The sequence below is a fragment of the Solanum lycopersicum genome, chromosome 1 (genome assembly GCF_036512215.1).
Source record: "Solanum lycopersicum chromosome 1, SLM_r2.1".
Classification (NCBI taxonomy): Eukaryota; Viridiplantae; Streptophyta; class Magnoliopsida; order Solanales; family Solanaceae; genus Solanum; species Solanum lycopersicum.
In genome coordinates, this window is record NC_090800.1 from 84,433,587 (window position 1) to 84,455,483 (window position 21,897).

General features: G+C 32.5%; 3 protein-coding genes and 1 long non-coding RNA gene across 4 annotated transcripts; 2 read left to right on the forward strand and 2 right to left on the reverse strand.

Moving 5' to 3' along the window:
- Positions 1-1,981: 1,981 nt before the first annotated feature.
- On the forward strand, positions 1,982-7,139 carry LOC101244906 (nucleoside deaminase superfamily protein). The gene is made up of 5 exons (NM_001329626.1): positions 1,982-2,084; positions 2,978-3,037; positions 3,448-3,638; positions 6,550-6,654; positions 6,767-7,139. Exons 1-5 carry the CDS (start codon positions 2,069-2,071, stop codon positions 6,953-6,955), a joined length of 561 nt encoding a protein of 186 aa, NP_001316555.1. The 5' UTR covers positions 1,982-2,068; the 3' UTR covers positions 6,956-7,139.
- LOC104644371 (uncharacterized) lies at positions 6,809-17,172 on the reverse strand. Its single transcript, XR_738248.4, has 4 exons — positions 12,257-17,172; positions 11,731-11,802; positions 11,418-11,489; positions 6,809-7,170 (listed from the first exon to the last, which is right to left on the reverse strand). It is a non-coding gene; the product is annotated as an uncharacterized lncRNA (long non-coding RNA).
- LOC101245401 (probable transcription factor At5g28040) lies at positions 8,085-10,073 on the reverse strand. The gene has a single exon (XM_004230078.5). The coding sequence runs from the start codon at positions 9,688-9,690 to the stop codon at positions 8,329-8,331; it is 1,362 nt and encodes a 453-aa protein (XP_004230126.1). The 5' UTR covers positions 9,691-10,073; the 3' UTR covers positions 8,085-8,328.
- A 792-nt stretch (positions 17,173-17,964) lies between the features above and the next one.
- LOC101245698 (uncharacterized) lies at positions 17,965-19,986 on the forward strand. Its single transcript, XM_004230079.5, has one exon. The coding sequence runs from the start codon at positions 19,248-19,250 to the stop codon at positions 19,866-19,868; it is 621 nt and encodes a 206-aa protein (XP_004230127.1). The 5' UTR covers positions 17,965-19,247; the 3' UTR covers positions 19,869-19,986.
- Positions 19,987-21,897: the final 1,911 nt, after the last annotated feature.

Here is a 21,897-nt window from a genome sequence, read left to right on the forward strand (position 1 = left end):
TATGCAGTTATAGTAGTTTAACTAGTAATGCATTAGAAATTATTTGTATCCTTTATCAGAAATATTAGGGTTGGAATATAGTGTGAATGCTACCTCTTTTTCATATTCTTTGATAGATATATGAAAGCTATATGTGGGTCATTAAGTATACTATAGGACTTTTTGTTCGAATAGGAATATTTTGGTTTTGAAATGTTATCCATTTGTAATCGTGGGCTATAAATAAATAGCTAGTAGCAGCAGGCCCAACGTAATTACAACACATGCGCTGTCCAATTCAAATATAAATATTCTTTGGACTTATTAAATCATAGATAAAGAATTTAAGAGATTACTTTGTTTTACTATTGCTGTAAAAAATTTCCTCGTAAATTTTAGGCCTGATATATGTTCTGTTCTTAAAATGTATCATGATATTTTATTTGTAATTGTGCACCAAGTGTTTTAGTTAGATAATTTTTTTTCGTCTTTATTGTATTTGGCCATTATATAGTTAAGATAATTATATAAAATGTCATTCTTTAATCATAAGCATTTGTCTCAAGAAGTCGGTAAACACAATATATTTTTTACTTGTGGTAGATGTGTATAACTAGAGGAGTAGATGTGTTGTGTGATGAATTTGTTTATGTTTGATGACTGAAAACACAATGGACTAATTATATAGATGGTATCTAATCTTGGGAATCACTTTTCTTTGATCCTTGTATAATAATGATGCTATTCTTGGCTGGTGGCGATGAGTATCTCATAAATTAAATTGTGAAAAATTGATTCAGTGGGTTGTTAATTTATTTTTAAGAAAACCATTCACATGGATGAAGCAGCCAGCATTGTTGGAATTCTAGCTTTATCTATTATATTATGCTCAGTCTTATCGTCTTTGTAATTATTATCACTTAAAAAGACATTAAATAATAACACGTTCTTTGTAAAACTGATTCGCTAGAAAAGTTAACTTAATTAGTTGAATTGAGTGAATATATATATATATTTAATTTTTTTTTTTTTGTATAGGTTAAGAAGTTATTGACAACTCTCTTTTCTTTTCTTGTTTCTCTACTTGACAATCTTATACGTGTAATTTTGTTGTATCCATCCCTCATTTTATTTTATGTCCAAATTTGCACATATACCCTATTCTTTATTTTATGTCCAAATTTGCACATATACCTATTCAAAATTGCTTCATTTTTCTCCTTAATTTTTTGTCCATTTATATTGATCCTTTTCCAAAAATAAATTAATATCCATAATATCTTAGTTTGGTTGAGCATAAAATTCAAAATATAAAAAAATATTTTTAAACGATAGACAATATTTTTAAATTTTGTAATCTTTAATAAATATTATAAGTTAAAAACATATTTTGATATAGAGAGAAAAAAAAGAGCGACTCTTTTAGGAATCAACCAAAAAACAAATAGATAAATTCACATAAAAAAAACAAACAAAAGAACAACCACCAGAATACTTAATCTTTTAACATATGATTTTAAACTCAAAATATATTTTATAAATTATAAATAACAAAAAGAAAAAAGAAAAAAAAAACAGAAGAGACAAGAAGTAAGAATTGCATGTTACCCACGCAACTAACTCCGAACAAAAGAGTCCAAAAATATTTTGGTCACATCCACCGCTTTTTAAGGGACAATCCAATTAAAAACATCCTTCTTGCGTCTTCTCTAAAATTTTAGTTCGATTTAAATTTTACGTATCTTAATTAATTTTTAAAAAATAATTTTCATTTTATAAAAAAAGATAAATAAATCTTGAAGGAAAATTAATAATATTATGTTTTGTAATATTTAAATTTAAAACGTAATGATTTTTTACCAAATTGATCGATACGTCACCGAATATATAAAATATAATACGTGGTTCGTTTTTGACTTTCCAAGTTTACACGTTTAATCCTATCTGTATACATTCATTCATCATTGTGTATATATATACAACTCTCCTCCTTCCATTCCCCAACAACTAACCCATTTTTTTGCCCCTTTTTCAAAGAGTATCCATTTTGCCCAAATTGCTGTTCTTTGAGTCTGAAATTCGATTCACTATGGAAGAAGCAAATGGTAAGTGATATTTATGGTATTTATATCTTTCTTGGAATATTCTTAAGTGTGTGATGATGGTTTTTTGGTTGCTTTTTCTGGGTAGAATTTTGATTAATATGGGGTTCTTTTTTTGTTTTCCCACCAGTGTATGTGTTATTGAGTTTTGTGGGTTAATCTTGGATCTTCAATCTATTTTTGTTGATGGGGTTTGGTTGTTGGTATCTGGGTATGATCTGGTTTCGGGGGTTCTGTGGGTTGACTGAATTAGAGTTCACCGTTTTATAGTTGGGATTTAGGATCAGTTGAATTATGAATTGCGATCTGTTCGTTTTGTTCTGATCGTGCCTGACATAGGTACAGAATTCATAATGTTCGACTTCCTGATTATGTGGGATCATGGTGTATTTTGATCTGAACTTGCTTCGCTATCAAGTCGTATTGTTTTCTACTTTTAGCCTGCAATGGCGCGTTGCTAGTGCTTTACTGAGTAGTGTAGCATGTTTATGAGCTCTACGGCAGCATGATTAGTCCTTTTTATTTTGTGTAAAGGTTCTAAGTTAGAGGTAAAGGTTGGCAGCATGATTAGTCTTTTTTATTTTGTCCATAGATTCTAAGTTAGAGGTAAAGGTTAGGTATGCATGCACACTACCCTCCACAGAGCCCAGTGTGTTGGACTGAGTTAGAGGTAAAGGTTAGGTATGCGTATGCACTGCTCTCCACAGACCTCATTGTGTTGGACTACACTGGGCATGTTGTTGTTGTTATTTTGTCAAAATGTGGAGAAGTGTTAGACCTCCATATGGCTGCAGTCTTAGTGGTATTTGGCACATGGAATTTTTTCAGTTTTTTTTTTATAAAAAAACTATCAAGTTGTTTTATTTTTTTCTTAACTTCTTGTCTTCATTGAGCAGTTGTTGAAGCTAAGGATGGAACTATCTCAGTAGCCTCTGCATTTGCTGGTCACCAAGAAGGTAATCTGAAATTCCACAATTTGTATATAGTCTTTGATCTCAATGCCTTACACATTGTATTAGTATGAAACTTGTTTGTTAGTATTCCTTCATTACACGCGTTGAAAGAATTTTATTCTAATTATATGCTGTCAAGATATGTCTTCATTCTCTATACCTTTCTGCATCTAAAATATTGTTTGCATCCAGTCAAATGTCTCTTTTTTCTTTTGCACTCTCTTTATCTATTTTACTTGAAATCAAGATGGACATATATGTTGCTAGATGGTCCTTTGCATTTTCTTTATTTGATTTCTTTCTGATATAATTTTTTCATCAGCAATGTATATTTGAGTAAATGTTAAAATTTGTTTTTAAAGAAGAAAAAGAATAAATGTTTAACTTCTCTTTGTCCTCGGGGATTTCATCAGCTGTACGGGACAGAGACCACAAATTCTTGACACAAGCAGTCGAAGAAGCTTACAAAGGTGTAGAATGTGGAGATGGAGGCCCATTTGGTGCAGTTGTTGTTTGCAATGATGAAGTAGTTGTTAGCTGCCACAACATGGTTTTGAAGCATACTGACCCCACAGCTCATGCAGAGGTTACGGCAGTAAGAGAGGTTAGTGTTCCTTCTCCGTGATTTGTTATGCACTTTGAGATTCTTGTGGATTCAATGGATGATCCGCTTGCAATAATATGCTGGCTGCATCATGTTGTTGGTGTTGACTACTGTCATTTTTCATTTTGAGTTGTTTTTCCAATCCATTCTTCATGTTCAATTGTCTGATGATGCTGATCACTGTTTCCATTTTCTGGAACCGTATGACCTTGTTATCCTTGGGCATGTAGAATTAACTCGCGCCAATGTCGTGACCCTGTGTCATATCAAACTATTCTGCTAGACTGGCACAACAAGTATTGTTATGCTCTTTGTTTTTGTGATACCCATGGTCTAGATTGTTCAGATTCTCCAAAAATATTGCTGGCACCCGTGTCAGATCCTCCAAAAATGCACTACTTTTGGAGGATGAGACACACATGTCGATTTATTGTGGATCCAAGCAATATAGACTCTGGTATTTGGGCCATCTTGTACCCACTTCAACTAATTTCACAAGGTATCTGCTACCTCACACCAACACAAATACTGAATAAGTTTGTCCACCAAGGCTTGGACTGGGAAGAAACCATCTAGTGATTTGCCTCCCCTGGATTTTGAACCGGAGATCTCATGGTTTCAACACACTTTATTGACCACCTTGGGTTATGCTCTTTATATGCCCAACTGTTTTCTGATCCTCATTCTGTATTGCTACAATATGACATTGAATCCATTCAAGGTTTATCTCCCTACAGTGAAGAATTTATTTAACAGACGTGTTTTAGCTGTCAGTCAATATCTTCTCTCATTGAAGAATTTTTATTCCTCAATCTATATTGCTATAACATGACACTATATCCAAGCTTTTTCTTTCTAACGTGCAGAAAATATTTAACAGAAATGTGTTTAGCTGTAAATTCTTGTTACATTTAGGAATTCAACAACTAGCTTGTAATGGTTATGCTTCTGTAGCTTACCATCCAGCACTGCAACAAACTATTATATCTCCGTCCCAAATTTTTATTATCAAACTGATTGGACGGGATTCCTAGTAGACCAGGTTGTTGGCTAAAGTTCACCTCGTTGGTTGGGGGTTCGATTCCCCACCTTGTAACCCCCTCCCTTGTATATGATAAAAAATTAATTGGGACACAATTCTATTGTATTTAGATAGAAGTGGAGACCAATGGTAAAGAAAAAAAAGTCAAATCTCTTGACACACTTGGGTCTTATGGTACTCTTTGATTGTTAAATACTGGAAGAGAGGTTGGTGAATGGAGAAAGCTATCAGAGACCCTTTTGAGAAAGCAGACACAATACCTGGATAAACTAAAACAGAATGTAGGATATTAAGTTGTGACAGAGGGATTATATTGTATTCCCCGCACATCATTTGTGTAATGCATGTTCAGAATTTGATCTGCTCAAGTTCCTGCAGCTCCTTTTCTCCTCCTTGAACTGTATGTTTGTTCAGAGAAATCACTTCTTAACCCATTGGTTGAAGGAGGTAAAAGGTCCAAGGAACTTGTGTGCTATTTTGATACCGGAGATTACTGGACAACATAATTACAGTCAAAAGAGCAATTTCCTCACCAATAACTGTTGTTAGACATTAGTATTGCACGGCAGGTCTACCACTCAGTCTAGGATGCTAGGAGAGTGAGAATTAAGTATTGTAGTATGAAGTGAGCAAAGTGACTGGCTACTTTGGATTGGCCAGCTCTCACATAGATATAAGAACATTCAATTAATCAACTGCTACTTAATACCAAACAAAGCCGGGGTTGACTATATGAATCCTCTAAAATAATTCCTCTCTAGCCGGGCATAACAATGAATTCACTGCCATGAGGATATCTTTATGCTGTTTGTCAACCTACCTAACCCTTCTCCTCCATTCAGATATTTTTTGTCTTTCCGTCGGAGGTTGTGGAGGGGATATGTTGTGGCTTTATAGCAGCTAAAGTTTTGGTTTGTTTGTTTGTTTAGATAATGATGGTGTGCAGGGAAGCTTGCAAACACCTCAACTAAACAACTATTAAAGCCCATGGCTACTCATTATTTTCCTCCTTTGTGTATCTTGGTTGGATACATCAGGTTTAAATAGCAACTCGTGGAAAAAATTAGGAGAAGAAAATGAATACAAGTATAGTGACAGGTTTATAGAGCCCAGACTTCTCCAATGGTTACCTTTGGCATGAGTGCTGGGTATGAACACATATAATGGAACTGTGAAATGACTGTGGTTTGGGATATCCTCTCCGTTACTACTTTTCTTTCTTTAAGCATATTTGATACCTTCTAATGGAATTCTGGACCCAGTTATGTGAAATTTTTGTCAGTTTACCTGTTCAGTTCTGAATGACTTGAAAACTTCCCTGCTGGTGTTTATTTGAAGTGTGAGCAATGAAAGCGGGGATGCCTTTTTATGCTGGGATTTGCTACTTCTCATCAGCTTTGTTTTGTTTTCTTAAGTTTGCTGTCCTTTTATGATCCTCTCTCCATTAGACAAGTTTCCTGTCAAAAATTAAATTACTGGCTGCTGTAAGTAGCAAATATATGATAAATCGATTGGACATCTCCACTTAGCAAGCAGTGGAATGATGTCAAGAAGTTTTCATGTTATACCTTTAGAGATGCATAGATTGAAAAATAAGTGCAATCATATGATGCATTAGATTTCTCTAATTAACTAACGGGAAATTATTGAGGTTAGAATAAGATACCTGATGAACTAATGAAGTAGTTCTGAGTTGTGAGGGTCAATCATGAAAAATGCATAAGTAGACAAAGAAGGGATAGTTAAGTATTACCTTGTCATGTGACATGCATAATTCCCCTTGTCTATTTTATTGAACTGCAAGTTTTGTGGTAAAAGCATTTTTCTGATGTCCTGCTTTCTTGTTCATCGGTCTTAACACGTCTTCAGGCATGTAAGAAGCTCAATCGAATTGAGCTTGCAGATTGTGAGATATATGCTTCTTGTGAGCCTTGTCCAATGTGCTTTGGTGCTATCCATCTATCACGCATCAAGGTATACATTCATGCCATAAGATTCTTTTTACCATAATTTTATTCTTTCGAACTGAAGTGTCTCCTTGTCGTTTCAACAACACTGACGCTTCTACCTTGTGTTGTTTGCACAGAGGTTGGTATATGGAGCCAAAGCTGAAGCTGCAATTGCCATTGGGTTTGACGATTTCATTGCAGACGCTCTCAGAGGTACTGGATTCTATCAGAAAGCTCAGTTAGAGATCCAGAAAGCTGATGGTAAAGGAGCCCTAATAGCCGAGCAAGTATTTGAGAAGACCAAAGAAAAGTTCTCCCTTTATTGAGAGAAGAAGAAAAACTACTGCTATCTCATCTCATTACTGATCCTGATGTTAATAAACTAATTAATGTTTTTCTCTGAATTATACATAATATTTCTCAGACACATTTTCTGAAATTGTATCTATCTGTTGAACTTAACATGGGGAGGGATATTTATCGCATTTTATGATTCTTCTTTGATTATCAGTAAACAGGAGGTCTTAGGCAAATATTGTTCCTGCAAAAACCATACAAGTATCATTTTCACCCCTTTTTTATATACAAAAAGAAAGTAAAAAAAAAACAAAAAAACACAAACGTACGACATGCGGGATGACTTCATTAACATCAAGTCAAGACTTGTGTTAATTAATAGTAGTAATTAACTAGAATATAGTCACTTCATTAAACTACTTTAAATATGGCAAGTTTATCAGTGAAATCCTGGTGTAAATTGTTCCTTTTTTATCCATATCGTTTATCTTGTATTAGCTTTCTTTTAGAAAGCATTTAACTAATTGACGACTTTGTCATCCCGGACATTCTGCCCGAAGTGGCAAAAAGTCATCTGCTGGTTTTGACGAGTCTCGCAAGCTTTTCCAGAGGCTTTGGACGGATGAAGACGAAATTGAGCTGTTGCGTGGATTTTTGGACTACACCACCCAGCGGGGCTTGAACACGTCTTCCCCGCAGCACCATTACGACACGACTGCTTTTTATGAGCAGATCAAGAGCAAATTTCAGCTGGATTTTAACAAAAATCAGCTTGTGGAAGTCAATGACTATTCATAGCTATTACCTTGATACCAAAGAAGAGTTCAACCCAATTCTATCCTAATTAATCCTGATTCGACATTAAAAGTATATTGATTATTTTCCCAATAACCAAATACCTTTGCTAGTAAATACTGCAAATTTGATTCCATCCATAAATCTATACCACATCAATTCGCTCGCTAAGTAGTACCTAACGTTTCTCAAGAGAACTGAAGCGTTATCCAAAATTTACAACGCTAGACTATGAAGCAATAGATTCTGCAGAATCAGGCACAAGCTACAGCAGAGACATAAAGATTGCTGCACTCCACTTTTAGCAATCGTTAAAAAGAAAAAGAGTAAGCAGCAGGGATTTAAATCAGAGGCAAGAAGAACTGACACTAACCCAACATTTTGGTCTTTGTATCATTTCCATTTCTATTTACAAAATAGACGAAACATCTATGTTGCAACGAAGTCTGCAAACAGGCAGCTGACTGAAAACTAATATTAGAAGTCATTATTTAGCAACCAAAAGCCTACTACATTACCTAAACCATCCACTGTCATTAACATCCTGGGGTAAAATTATCAACTAGAATTATTTCAATAAGTTGTATACATTAGAAAAGCAACATTTTCAAGTGTTACTTCCCATTGATCTCAGCTCCTCCAATTGTGCTTTCACCTGATCCTGAACAAGTTCCAATCTCTTCGAATACACCTCCAGCTCCAGCATCTGTTGCTTCCTCCATTTCTCATCCCTCATCATTTCCATGCTCATTGCACCTCCCCCAAACCCCAGCCCCATTGGACTCATCCCCAGCCCCATCGGACTCATCCCAATTCCTCCAAAGCCAAAGCCAAACCCTCTAGCAGACCCATTCAAATTGGCCACATTGTTCAACAGCTCCTTGAAAATAGGTGACACACAGTTCCTCACTGTTTCCTCAATAAGGTTAGGCACAGAAGCAGCCCCCGTGGTGGGAGCTGGTGCAGCAACTCCAGCCACCAAAGGTGCAGCAGTTCCACCAACAGGTGGTGTAGCAACTCCAGACACCTGTGGTGCAGCAACTCCAGACACTGGTGGTGCAGCAGGGACAGCTGCTACTGGGTTGGAGTTTGTGGCCGGCATTTGCACATTAATGCGAATCCCAGGTGGCTGAAAAGGCTGATGCTCAACTTTAACAGCTTCTAAAGGTATTGGGGACCTTTTATGTGATCTTGGGGTTTTGATGGCAATTCCATTAGGGTTAGAGTTAAGGTTAAACTTAGGGCTATGATAAAGCACAATTGAATCAGGATTCGGGTTAGGGTTAACATCCAAGTCCTCCTCCAATCCCAATCCAACACCCCCATCTTCTAGCGGTGGGGCGGAGAAACCAACAGAACCTCCTCCAGGGCTACTACGGGCATAAGAACCTCCAGTACTCCAGATCCTGTTAGAAATATCGAAAGTTACCTGATCATGAGCACTTTTAAAAACAAAATCCTTCCCAGATCCCATCTTGCTCACCACAGTCCTGTACTTCTTCTTCAGTCGGCGGAGTTTCTCCACAAGCTGGTTTTTGTTAAAATCCAGCTGAAATTTGCTCTTGATCTGCTCATAAAAAGCAGTCGTGTCGTAATGGTGCTGCGGGGAAGACGTGTTCAAGCCCCGCTGGGTGGTGTAGTCCAAAAATCCACGCAACAGCTCAATCTCGTCTTCATCCGTCCAAAGCCTCTGGAAAAGCTTCCGAGACTCGTCAAAACCAGCCGATGGCTTCTTTACCGCTCCGGGCAGAATGACCGGAATGGCGAAGTCGTCAATCCTTGGGCGTTTGCCCGGATTCATCATTCCAGCTCCGGAATCTCCTGTGGACACGCCGGCGACGGCTATGGTCACCTCACCGGCGATGGAGGGGGAAGAGGTGGAATCCTCATCGCCTTCCACATCCATATCAACCTCGTAATCGAGGTTGTCATAGGATGCCTGGTGATGACGATTTGGTACAGAATCCATGGTGGAAAGAACAATGTTTTTTTCTTTTCTTTTTTTCTGATGAAGAGAGGAGGAGATTTTAGAAGGGTGTGGGGCTCTAGGTTCAGTGGGCTAAGGTAAAAGTAGTAAACAGAGTGCGGCGCAAGAGGTTAGGCCGAAAGTAAAGACACATGGTCACAATAGTAAAGACAGATGGTCACAAGCTATTGGTTAATAATTTGAGGTTAGTTTCGTGAAAGACTTAATTTGGTACAATGATTCACTAGATCGGCGCGTTGTAGCCGGTAGCATTTACCGGGTTCCCTACTAAGCCGGTGCCCGGTGAGCATTTTTTTTTTTAAAGGTCTCCTCTCACCTACTTCACTTTTCACTCATAATTAAAAGGGTACGTTGACTTAGTTAAAGAAAATTAAATATTTTATAAACAAAAGGGTTCCCTAATTTAATTGAGATAAATAGAAGTTAATATGTGATGAAATCATACTTTGTTCATCGACTAACAAATATTACTCTAGTTAATTTTAATTAAAAATTTAACTTAAAAAAAGGATTAAATATATTATCGAATTTTGATACAAGACTTAATCATGTCATTTTGTTAAAAGTTTGGCTCAGTCTATAACTTTTAACGACTGGAATGATAAATCATCAATTCTAGGACTCTTGCCATAATTCATCATTAGAGGTGCAAAATTCCGGTGGAGACACTGGCGACCGCTATGGTCACCTTATCGACAATGGAGAGAGAAAAGTTAGAGTTATCATCACCCTCCACGTCTATATCTACATCATAATCGAGATTGTCATTATTGTGGATGGTGAGTAGGATTCTAGTTTTTCTCCGTCCTACAACACTGACAACCTCGATTATGAGGTTGACATGGACGTGGAAAGTGATGAAGACTCTAAGTCTTCTCCCTCCATTGCCAGTGAGGTGGCCATATCGGTTGCCCGTGCCTCCACCGGAGATTCTACCGCTCCAATGATGAATCATGACAAGAGTCACATAATAGATGATTTTGTCATCCCATCACTTAAAAGTTTGATTCATTTATGTCATTTCAGTTGACAAATAACAACATAAATGAACATTTTTTCAAACAGAAATGACGTAGATGAACCAAACTTTTAATAACGGACATAACTAAATCTCTTCTCAATGTTCGATGTATAATTTAAACCTTTTTCAAGTAATCAAATTTTATATTAAAATTAACAAATATTTATTAGTCGCTATTTACTAGGAGATCATTTCATCACATATTAACCTGTATCCTATCTCAAATTCCCAATTAACCTTTTTGTTTAAACATAGCTTTGTAATCGATGATTTTGCTATTTCATTCGTTAAAAAATTAGTTTATCTATGTTATTTCACTTAATAAATAAAGTCACGAATGATTCTTTTACTCAAACAAAAATGATATATATGAATCAAATTTTTATAAATAAATAACGTAAATGAGTTTTTTCCCTCAAAATTGATAGCATATTAGAACCTTTGTAAATGCTTCGATTGAATAACTAAAAGAAGATGCTTATATAAATATTTTTAAAAAAATATTATATTATTAAAAAAAAATTGCTTAAATAAAAATTTAATTTTATTACCAACATAGTTAAAAAAAACTCAAATATTCAAATTAACAGAGCAGGGTGCATGCTAACCTTAAAGTAAGTTTTGGAGGAGAACAAATTGAAAAGTATAGCACTTACCCATGGCGTTTATTCCTCAAATATAAAGTTACCTTTGTTAGGAAATATTTTTATCCTTCAATGTAAGACTTGCATCTTGAACTTTAATGGAAATATCGAATACACTGAATGAAAAACAAAAGAATATATATTTAACATTAGTCTAAATTATAATATAATACAATTTAATGATCAACAAAAGTACAGTGCGATAGTTATCAGAGATATATATGATTATTAAGGCTTCTTGAGTTCTTTCTCTTATTCTTTTTAATTTTTTTGTTAATTTATTTGCTAGTGTCTAATAACTTTTACTTATATCAAAATATCCGTTATTGTTAAATTAAATACAATTTTTTTTCATACCTCATAAACAACCGTTAATTCCAGGCCATCTCGTATTCGAATTTGTCAATCCTTCCGTGGCCAAAGTTCTACCTGTAAATCCAAATCATCAATTAATTATTCAAAAATTCTTATAGCATATCATAAAAAAATTCATAACAAACTTGTTTATCAAAAAGCAACCTAACACAATTTTTATGAGAGATTATAGAGAATAAAATGAAGGGAAGGGGTTCAAAAATTTCTTTAAATTGATTTCATTATAAAGTTTGCCTACGTATCCAACAAACATCATCTTTGGTATTTATCAAAAAGATATGTCTTGTATCTTATTTTCTCTCATGTTAATTATACATTTTTAATATTAAAAAAGATAAATTATGGAAAGAAGAGAAAAAAATCAATTGCAAATTCATTATTTTTATTAATATTAAGATGCACGTATATGATAAAGAAAAAATGAAGTAAACACGAAAATTATATAACATTCATTGAACACTTGTAATTATAAGATGGTGTAAGAGAAAAAGAGAAAAGGAAAACTCACCAAAACAATGCGAATAACATATGTGAAATAGAATTATTGTGAAATCTCAAGCTAGAAGCGATGAAATTGATGGAGAAAAAAAAATAAAGATGAATCTGCAAAAAAATTAAACCGAATGTTAGAGAAAAATCTAAAAATCAAATCGTAAAAAAAAATAGAGAGAAGAACACGAGAGAAGGAAAGCAAATAAACATCAATATAACAACTAATATTTTGATGACGATGACACTAAAACTCTAAAATGTAGTATAAGATAGCTGGATCTGATTGAAATTATATATATAACCTTCTTTTTCCTTACGAAATATATGTATATTATCAAAGAATATCATTAAAAACTTATAACGGTAAAGAGTAAAACAAAAGAACGGATTGACAAAAAACACATCACAACTACATAATTAACAAAATTGAGAATAAAATTATAATGAAATCGCAAGCTAGAATTATAATGAAACTTCAAGCTAGATGTGATGAGGCTGAAAGTGAAAAGGAAATAAAGATGAATCAAAACAAATGTTAGAGAGAAGTCTAAACATCAAACCCTCAAGAACGATATAAAGAAAAAGGGGCGGCGGAGAACACGAGAGAGAAAAAATAAAGAAGCATAGAATGTAACGGATGGAATGACTCATATTTTGATGACGATGACACTGAAACTCTCCAAATGTAGTATGAGATAGCCGAATCCAATTGAAATTATAGATATTACCTTCATTTTCCTGACGAACCACACGTATATCATCAAAGAATATCACTGAATTAATACTTATAACGGTAAAGAGTAAAAGAAAAAAAGAGAAGAGAAAAAACACAGATCTGAGAACAAAATTATAATGAAACCGCAAGCTAGATTTATAATGAAACTTCAAGTTAGATACGTTGAGATTAAAAGTGAAAAGGAAATAAAGATGAATCAACAAAGAATTATAACAAATGTTAGAGAGAAGTCTAAAGATGAAACCATCAAAAACGATATAAAGTAAAAGAGGCGGCGGAGAACACGAGAGAGAAAAAACAAAGAAACATAGAATGTAACGGATGGAATGACTCATATTTTGATGACGATGACACTGAAACTCTCCAAATGTAGTATAAGATAGTTGAATCCAATTGAAATTATAGATATTACCTTCATTTTCCTGACGAACCACACGTATATCATCAAAGAATATCATTGAATTAATACTTATAACAGTAAAGAGTAAAAGAAAAAAAGAGAAGAGAAAAAACACAGATCTGATAACAAAACTATAATAAAACCGCTAGCTAGATTTATAATGAAACTTCAAGCTAGATGTGATGAGGCTGAAAGTGAAAAGGAAATAAAGATGAATCAAAACAAATGTTAGAGAGAAGTCTAAACATCAAACCCTCAAAAACGATATAAAGAAAAAGGGGCGGCGGAGAACACGAGAGAGAAAAAATAAAGAAACATAGAATGTAACGGATGGAATGACTCATATTTTGATGACGATGACACTGAAACTCTCCAAATGTAGTATGAGATAGCCGAATCCAATTGAAATTATAGATTTTACCTTCATTTTCCTGACGAACCACACGTATATCATCAAAGAATATCATTGAATTAATACTTATAACGGTAAAGAATAAAAGAAAAAAAGAGAAGAGAAAAAACACAGATCTGAGAACAAAATTATAATGAAACCGCAAGTTAGATTTATAATGAAACTTCAAGTTAGATGCAATGAGATTGAAAGTGAAAAGGAAATAAAGATGAATCAAAACAAATGTTAGAGAGAAGTCTAAACATCAAACTCTCAAGAACGATATAAAGAAAAATGGGCGGCGGAGAACACGAGAGAGAAAAAACAAAAAAACATAGAATGTAACGGATGAATGACTCATTTTGATGACGATGACACTGAAACTCTCCAAGTGTAGTGTGAGATAGCCAGATCCAGTTGAAGTTATATATATTACTTTCGTTTTCCTGACAAACCACACATATATCATCAAAAAATATTATTGAATACTTATAACGGTAAAGAGTAAAAGAAAAGAAGAGGAGAAAAAACACATCAAAACTACAGAGTAACAGATCTGAGAACAAAATTATAATGAAATTGCAAGCTAGATTTATAATGAAACTTCAAGCTAGATGCGATGAGATTGAAGGTGAAAAGGAAATAAAGATGAATAAACAAAGAATTATACCAAATGTTAGAGAGAAATTTAAAGATCAAACCCTAAAAAATGATAAATATAAAATTTATTTTTCGCACGAACTACTTATATCATCACAAAAATGCTTATAACTGTAAACAGTGCAAGTAAAAAAGAGAAGAGAAAAAACACATAAAAACTATACAAGCAACAGATTTAAGAACAAAATTTTACTGAAATCGCAAACTAGATTTATAATGAAACTTAAAGCTAGATGCGATGAGATTGAAGGTGAAAAGAAAATAAAGACAAATCAACAAAGAATTATATCAAATGTTAGAGAGAAATCTAAAGATCTAACCCTTAAGAACAATAGATATAACCTTCATTTTCCTTACAAATCACACTTATATCATCAAAGAACATCATTGAATACTTATAACTATAAAGAGTGCAAGAAGAGAAAAGAAGAAAAAAACACATCAAAACTACATAAGTAACAAATCTAAGAACAAAATTATACTAAAATCACAAACTAGTTTTATAATGAAACTTCAAACTAGATTCAATGAGATTGAAAGTAAAAAAGAAATAAAGATGAACCAACGAAGAATTATACCAAATGTTAGAGAGAAATATGAAGATCCAACCCTAAAGAACGATAGAAAGAAAGAGGGTAGGCGGAGAGCTCAAGAGAGAAAAAGCGAAGAAACATAGAATGTAACGGATGGAACCCTCATATTTTGACGACAATAACACACAAACTCTCATTAAGTAGACAGATGATTAGATCGAAATTACAAAAATAACTGTCGGTGTCATTATGACCCTTACTTGTATCATTGAAAAATCTTCACGTTATTATCATTTCAAGTCAAACCGCCAAATACCACATATACTTTGAAATAATTTAAATTTAAATTTGTTGATTAATGATTAATTATAAGTTTAATTCTTATAATATTTGATTAAATATATTTGATTTTTAACTCACTGAAATCTACGCTTTTGATCTCTTTATATAGAAAGTATATATAAAAACTATATTTATAATTATACTAGTCTTTGAACACGTGCGTTGCACATATATCCATATAAATTGACATAAATTAACGCACATGTATCCATCTAAATTGACATAAATTATTTCAAATTATTGTTGTATTAAAAATAGTTTTATAATACATTACATGAATACCATTCATTTTCAAACAAAAATAGTTTAAATATTTGGAATTACTCGATAATTGGGATCAATAACAAATTTAAATGTGATAGCAAAATATCTTCTCCAAATGAAATAAAGATGATAATGACAATAACACACAAATTCTCATTAAGTAAAAAGATGATTCGACCGAAATTACAAAAATAACCTTCGGTTTCATTATGACCCTCACTTGTATCATTAAAAAATCTTCACGTTATTATCATTTCAAGTCAAACCACCAAATACCACATATACTTTGAAATAATTTAATTTTTAGTTCACCGATCAATGATTAATTATAATTTAATTCTTATGATATTTGATTAATTATTTAATTTTTAACTCACTAAATTCTATGCTTTTGATCTTTTTATATAAAAAGTATACAATAAAAATTATATTTATAATTATACTAGTCTTTGAACACGTGCGTTATACGTGTATCCATTTAAATTGACATAAATTAACGCACGTGTATCCATCTAAATTGACATAAATTATTTCAAATTATCGTGTATTAAAAATAGTTTTATAATTACACATGAATACCATTCATTTTCAAACAAAAATAGTTTTAATATTTGGTATCTGCTCGATATCTTGGATATCAATAACAAATTTAAATATGATAGCAGAATATCTTTCCTCCGAATGAAATAAAAGATGATAATGTTTAGTACTTTAAAATACTAGAATTGTTAATACAAATTAATATATGTATATTCTTATCTCATATTTAATACCTGCAAGACAAAGTTCAAAGAAAAAAGGATAAAAAATAAAAATAGAATTGATAAAATAAAATGAAGGCTACAATTAATAATCAATCATATCAAGTATTGATCTTACCTAATTAATTTTTTTTTTAGAATAAAGAAATAGAGCATCAACGAAGTTACAACTTAAAATATGAAATAGTATCAAAAGTTGAAACATTGAACTTGCCTTTCTCAAAATGAGAGCTAATTTCTTATTTTAGTTCTTGTGTTATTTAACTTAGCACTATTAACCTTTAATTGTATCAAGTGAGTGATTTTAATCATTCAACAAACAGATCCAAAAAAATTAACAGAGAGTTCACTACTAAAAGAGGTAATTCGGATATTTTATAGTGATTGCTTGAGAAAGCAGCTTTTTATTTATAAAAAAATCATTTGTTGCATAATTTATCGTTCGTCGGTGTGAGAGGGAGGGTTAATGCCTATCAAGTTGGTTTTTGAAATTGTAGCTCAAATTGACGGACTTGGTCTTCTAGATAGAGACGAGGAATACTTAGCTTGTTCTTAAAAGAGAGAAAATAAAAAAGGAAATACCCAAACTGTCCCTTTTAGAGGTAAACTCTCTGTTAATTTTTTTTGAATCTGTAAATTGAAGGACTAAAATCACTTACTTGATATAATTGAAGGTTAATAATGCTAACTTAGATCACACGAGGTCTAAAATAAGAATATAGTCTTAACACAAGAACTAAAAATACCATTTCCCAAAAATAAATAAATAAATAAGGATAAATATTTTTATCATAAATAGACAAAAGTTAGATAAGTGTAAATTAATGGCTGATTTTTTAATAATACATGAACCACGTTAAATTACTTGTAAATTTTAAATTAACATTTGAAATTCTAAAAAATATGTTTGTTTTTTTTGCATTAAAGCATTACTGATTGCATAGTAATTTAGTTCCTCAGCATAAATTATTAGAGGAACAATATTAATTTTGTGAACGAAAATGGTCATTTAATTTTTTTAGAAATATTTAATATTTAATTAATTATTTTTTTTAAAAAAAAAATAGAGCAAGAAGAATATAAAGCTAAATTCGATAATATAATCTATAATATTATGAATATATTGATAAATTCCTACTCTAAAATTAATAAATGCATGTAAATATTTATATCCGGACTTGAAGAAATATATATTTCTAACATTAGCTCAAATATAGAACATATACATGTCCACCCCTAGAGTTCATCCCGCAACATAATATTTGGTCTTGATCTCAACAACGCCAGTTGAGATAACTCACGTTGAGTGAGTTTGTTATTTTTTTAAAGGATAGTGTATAAGTACCTCTCCAATCTATAACCGAAATTCCAGTGACACACTTTAATTTGATAAATATCTTACTACCACTGAGCTAATTTTATTCATATTTTTGTGCACCTTTTGTGTTGATGTGACACTTTCAACCACCCAAGTTGGTTGTGTTTGTACACACTAGCCCTTCTTGTGTACAAATAGATAATTTTTTTATTTTTTTTAATTAAAAAATATTTTCTAAAATAAATAAAAAATATTTCTTAACTTTTTTAAAAAATATTTCGTATTTTTTAAATAATAGTTTTTTTAAAAAATATTTTTATTTTTTATTTTGTATTTAAATTAAGTTAATACATTTTTTTTACCTTGTATCGAAACTATTTCTTTTTACTTATATTCATTTTTTTCTCTTTTATTTTTCTATTGAGTTTATTTTCTTTATCTTTCGTTTTGATTTGATTTCAAATGTCTTGTATTTAAAATAAGTTAATTTTGAATGAATATGAAAAGAAGTGAAGAAAATCAGATAAAACATAAACATATTAAAACATTAAAAGTAAATGACAATTTAAAATTATTTTTTAAATATACACAATTTATTAAAAAATTTAAAGTGAAAAGATAATAAATTAATTGAAAAAATTTAAAGAAATAAATTAAAATAAATATTTTACAATGAAAGAAACAAAAGTAATAAAATATATATAAGTTTTATGATACATAAATATGTGTACTAACTAATTATAAAGTTACTAATTGAAAATGACATGCATCCAATTTGTGCACGTTTCACTTACCTTCGAGACTCAGTTAAGTTTATATGTGTCTCTAGAATTTTGATCATAATCTAAAAATACTTATGTAGTTTCTCTTTTTTTTTTAATAAAAAAATATATCAAAACATTCTTAACAAATAAAAAAGAGAGAAATATGACAATAATAAATATATATAGAAAGAAATTAGGATAGCGAAAATACTTATAGCTAATTTGTAATATAAAAGTATTTTATAGAAAAATGATGTCTTTTGGATTAGTTTATATAGCAGATAAATGAGAGAAAAGAAATAAAGTCACTCAAAGTAAATACTTTCGTAATGAATAATACTACTTCATTGATAATGTGACATTTGGTATTCTCAAAAAAAATTATGATAACAAACAACGTATCCAAATATGAATTGAATAAATATGTAAATGAAATATGAGTCTTTTTTATTTTTACATGCAATTATACAAATTCCAACCAAATACTCAAAAATGTTATTACTGCGACATTTGATAAATACTATTTCATTCTTAATTAGAGCTAATCATTCAAAGTTGAGTCTATAAGAAAATTTTTTGATAGAGAGTTTTAATTCTTCTAATTTACTTTTTTTAGTGAGAAAGAAAAAATCAGAAAAGAAAAATGAGTTTATTTATACCTTATCCAATTCCCCCAAATTTGAAAGGGCATATGCTTTTTGATGGATCCCTTTTGGTTGGTTACTCTTTATCCACATGTCCCCCACACACCAAAACCCCTCCAAGAACTCAAAGTTCAAACACCACTGATCCATTTTCATCCAAATCAACAGTGAAGAAGAAAAAGCACCCTTCTTGAATGGCTTCAGCAACTAGTAGAGCTTCCTTCACATTCAACCTATCTTCATCACCTTCACTGACACAACCATCCACTCTAAAAACCAAAACCCATCTCACACTCCCACCATTTCACATCAAATCCCACTCAGTTTCATCTTTTTACAGATACCCAAAACCCCAATTCAATCTACAACCCAAATCTATTGATGTCTCCCAAGAAGACAAACCCATCTCAGAACAACCGATTACCGAGACACCCACTTCGGAATCCGAGCAGGAGCAGGAGGAGGAGGAGAAATTTGACAGTAGGAGGCTTGAGGAGAAGTTTGCAGTGCTGAATACTGGGATTTATGAGTGTAGGTCTTGTGGGTACAAGTACAATGAAGCTACTGGAGACCCCTCTTATCCTATTCCTCCTGGGTTGCCGTTTGATAAGCTTCCGGAGGATTGGAGGTGTGCGACTTGCGGTGCTGCGAAGAGTTTCTTTGATAGCAAGAGTGTGGAGATTGCTGGGTTTGCCCAGAATCAGCAGTATGGGTTAGGTGGTAATACTCTTACTTCTGGCCAAAAGGCACTGCTTATATATGGTGGATTGCTTTTGGGATTTGTGTTCTTCTTGTCTGGTTATTTCCTTCAATAAAACAGATTATTTGAGAAAGTTTTGAAGTTAGTATATTTGTGTTTATGTGTTTGTACATGTATAATAATTGTACATGGTTTAGAATGGAATTTAACATTGAGCAGAAGTTTATACATAACATTCGTGTAGCCATAGCGGTGTAAGTCAGCTGAGGCAAGTTTATAATTGCTTATTCTATCCTGGTATAGTTATTCCTAAACAAGCTAAGTATTCCCTGTATGATGTGTTTTATCACAATACGAATCGAGCTCAAGAAAGGTTTATTTCAGTTGATCATTAGTACTGACTGGAGTACACCAACCTTCACCATGAGTGACTCGTATATATCCGTTTTTCAAGTATGGTTGTTATTGCTTGTGTTGACTGATGTAACTGAAATAATAAAAAATAAGGCATTTGAACAATGGTGTAACGTAATATGTAAAATATGAGCCCAATGTCCTAATCCTATGCACCATCCTGTTGAAACAACAATCGTGATTTACTGTGAGCATTGAAGTTAACTTTTCTTCCCTTGCGTTTGCTATTTTGTATTCAATTCATTTATGTGTCCGTATCATCACTTTGATTTCACAGTGTTCTTTTTTGGCAATTTTCTATCTTTTTATGGCATTGGTCATTAGGTGACAGATTCCGTCTTGATAAGTTATGGGAGTGCTCATTAATACAAAACATGAGCCCAGAAGGTATAAAATTTCTTCTCATTTAGACACCAAAATAGATAGAGTATTAAAGATATGCTATGGAACGAGGCATTTTATTCTATCCCCATAGATATGTCTTAAACTCTTTCCCCCCTTATTAGATTGTTTCTACCATTATCAGCTTCCTTTTTTAATTGATTAAGATGTGTGTTTACAGTTTCACCCATATTTGTTTCAATTATTGTACATGGCATAATACCTTGAAAACATGTGAACTAAGTGTTCACAAAAGGATGTATCTTTTTCATAATATGACACTAGCTCAAGCAAGGTTTAATCCAGTTGATCATTAGTACAGACCAAAATATGCTAACCTTCAACAGAGTGGACAGACTCATGTATTCCTTTTTCAAGTATATAGGATTGTTCTTGCGCTTTGTTGCCTAAGATAACTGAAACAAAACTTCAAGGCATTTGAATGATGTCATAGCAGTAAGAGGTATATATGACTCCAATGTCCTAATCCAGTGCACCATCTCTGTTTAAACAACATCCGTTATTCATTGCGAGTCTTTTTCTCCTTTTTGTTTGCTGTTTTGCATTTGATTCATGCATGTTTTTTTTATCGTCAGTTTGTATGTCACATTGTTTTCTTTTGGCAATTAGCAATCTTGTTATTGCTTTGGTTGTTAGATGACAGACTATCCCTTGATTATTTATGATAATGCACATAGACACAAAATATGAGCCCAAAAGGTATCTCTTGATTGCTAAGAGGTATGTTACGGAAACAAGGTATTTTATTCTATCTGAACATTTATGTCTTAAAATCCTTGTGCTAACTTTATGATTAGCATTTTAAGCTTCCACTTTTTCCTTCTTTTGGTTGAGATGTGTTTGATAGCTCCACCCCGTTTGTTTCAATGCCCAAGAGTGATCCCAAATAGAAACTATTTTTTACAATCTCTTCTTCTCAAAAGATTTAGTGCTTAGAAAGACTCCGACACTATTATGAAGTGACATAGTTTGACAGAATAAAACTCAGCTAGACTGTCTGGTCTTGATCTTACTTTGATGTCATATCAATGATAAATGAGAACATTGTTTATGAGATAATGTAACTGTCCATAAGCGATATTCGTTTCCCATTTCCTTTTGCTCTGCATCCCTTTTATGTTGCACTGGTCAATTCAGATCAATTAGGTATCACTGCAGCTCCTGTCTTTCTTATTGTTGCCTACGGATCTTTTTGATTGGGGAAGAAGTACATGTACAAAAAGGAATAAAGATTGACCAAAATGAGAAACTGGGTTTGTGAGAATCTAAAACCTCAACCATGATAGATTAGTTGTTTACAGAGTAAACCTTTCTGATGGATCCAAAAT

Excerpts from the sequence above, each read along its gene's own strand:
- LOC101244906 (NM_001329626.1), top strand. Across the intron at positions 3,639-6,549 it reads AGGTTACGGCAGTAAGAGAG|GCATGTAAGAAGCTCAATCG; the intron begins GTTAGTGTTCCT and ends ACACGTCTTCAG. Across the intron at positions 6,655-6,766 it reads TCCATCTATCACGCATCAAG|AGGTTGGTATATGGAGCCAA; the intron begins GTATACATTCAT and ends TTGTTTGCACAG.
- LOC101245401 (XM_004230078.5), bottom strand. The coding sequence starts at position 9,690 with ATGGATTCTGTACCAAATCGTCATCACCAGGCATCCTATGACAACCTC.
- LOC101245698 (XM_004230079.5), top strand. The coding sequence starts at position 19,248 with ATGGCTTCAGCAACTAGTAGAGCTTCCTTCACATTCAACCTATCTTCA.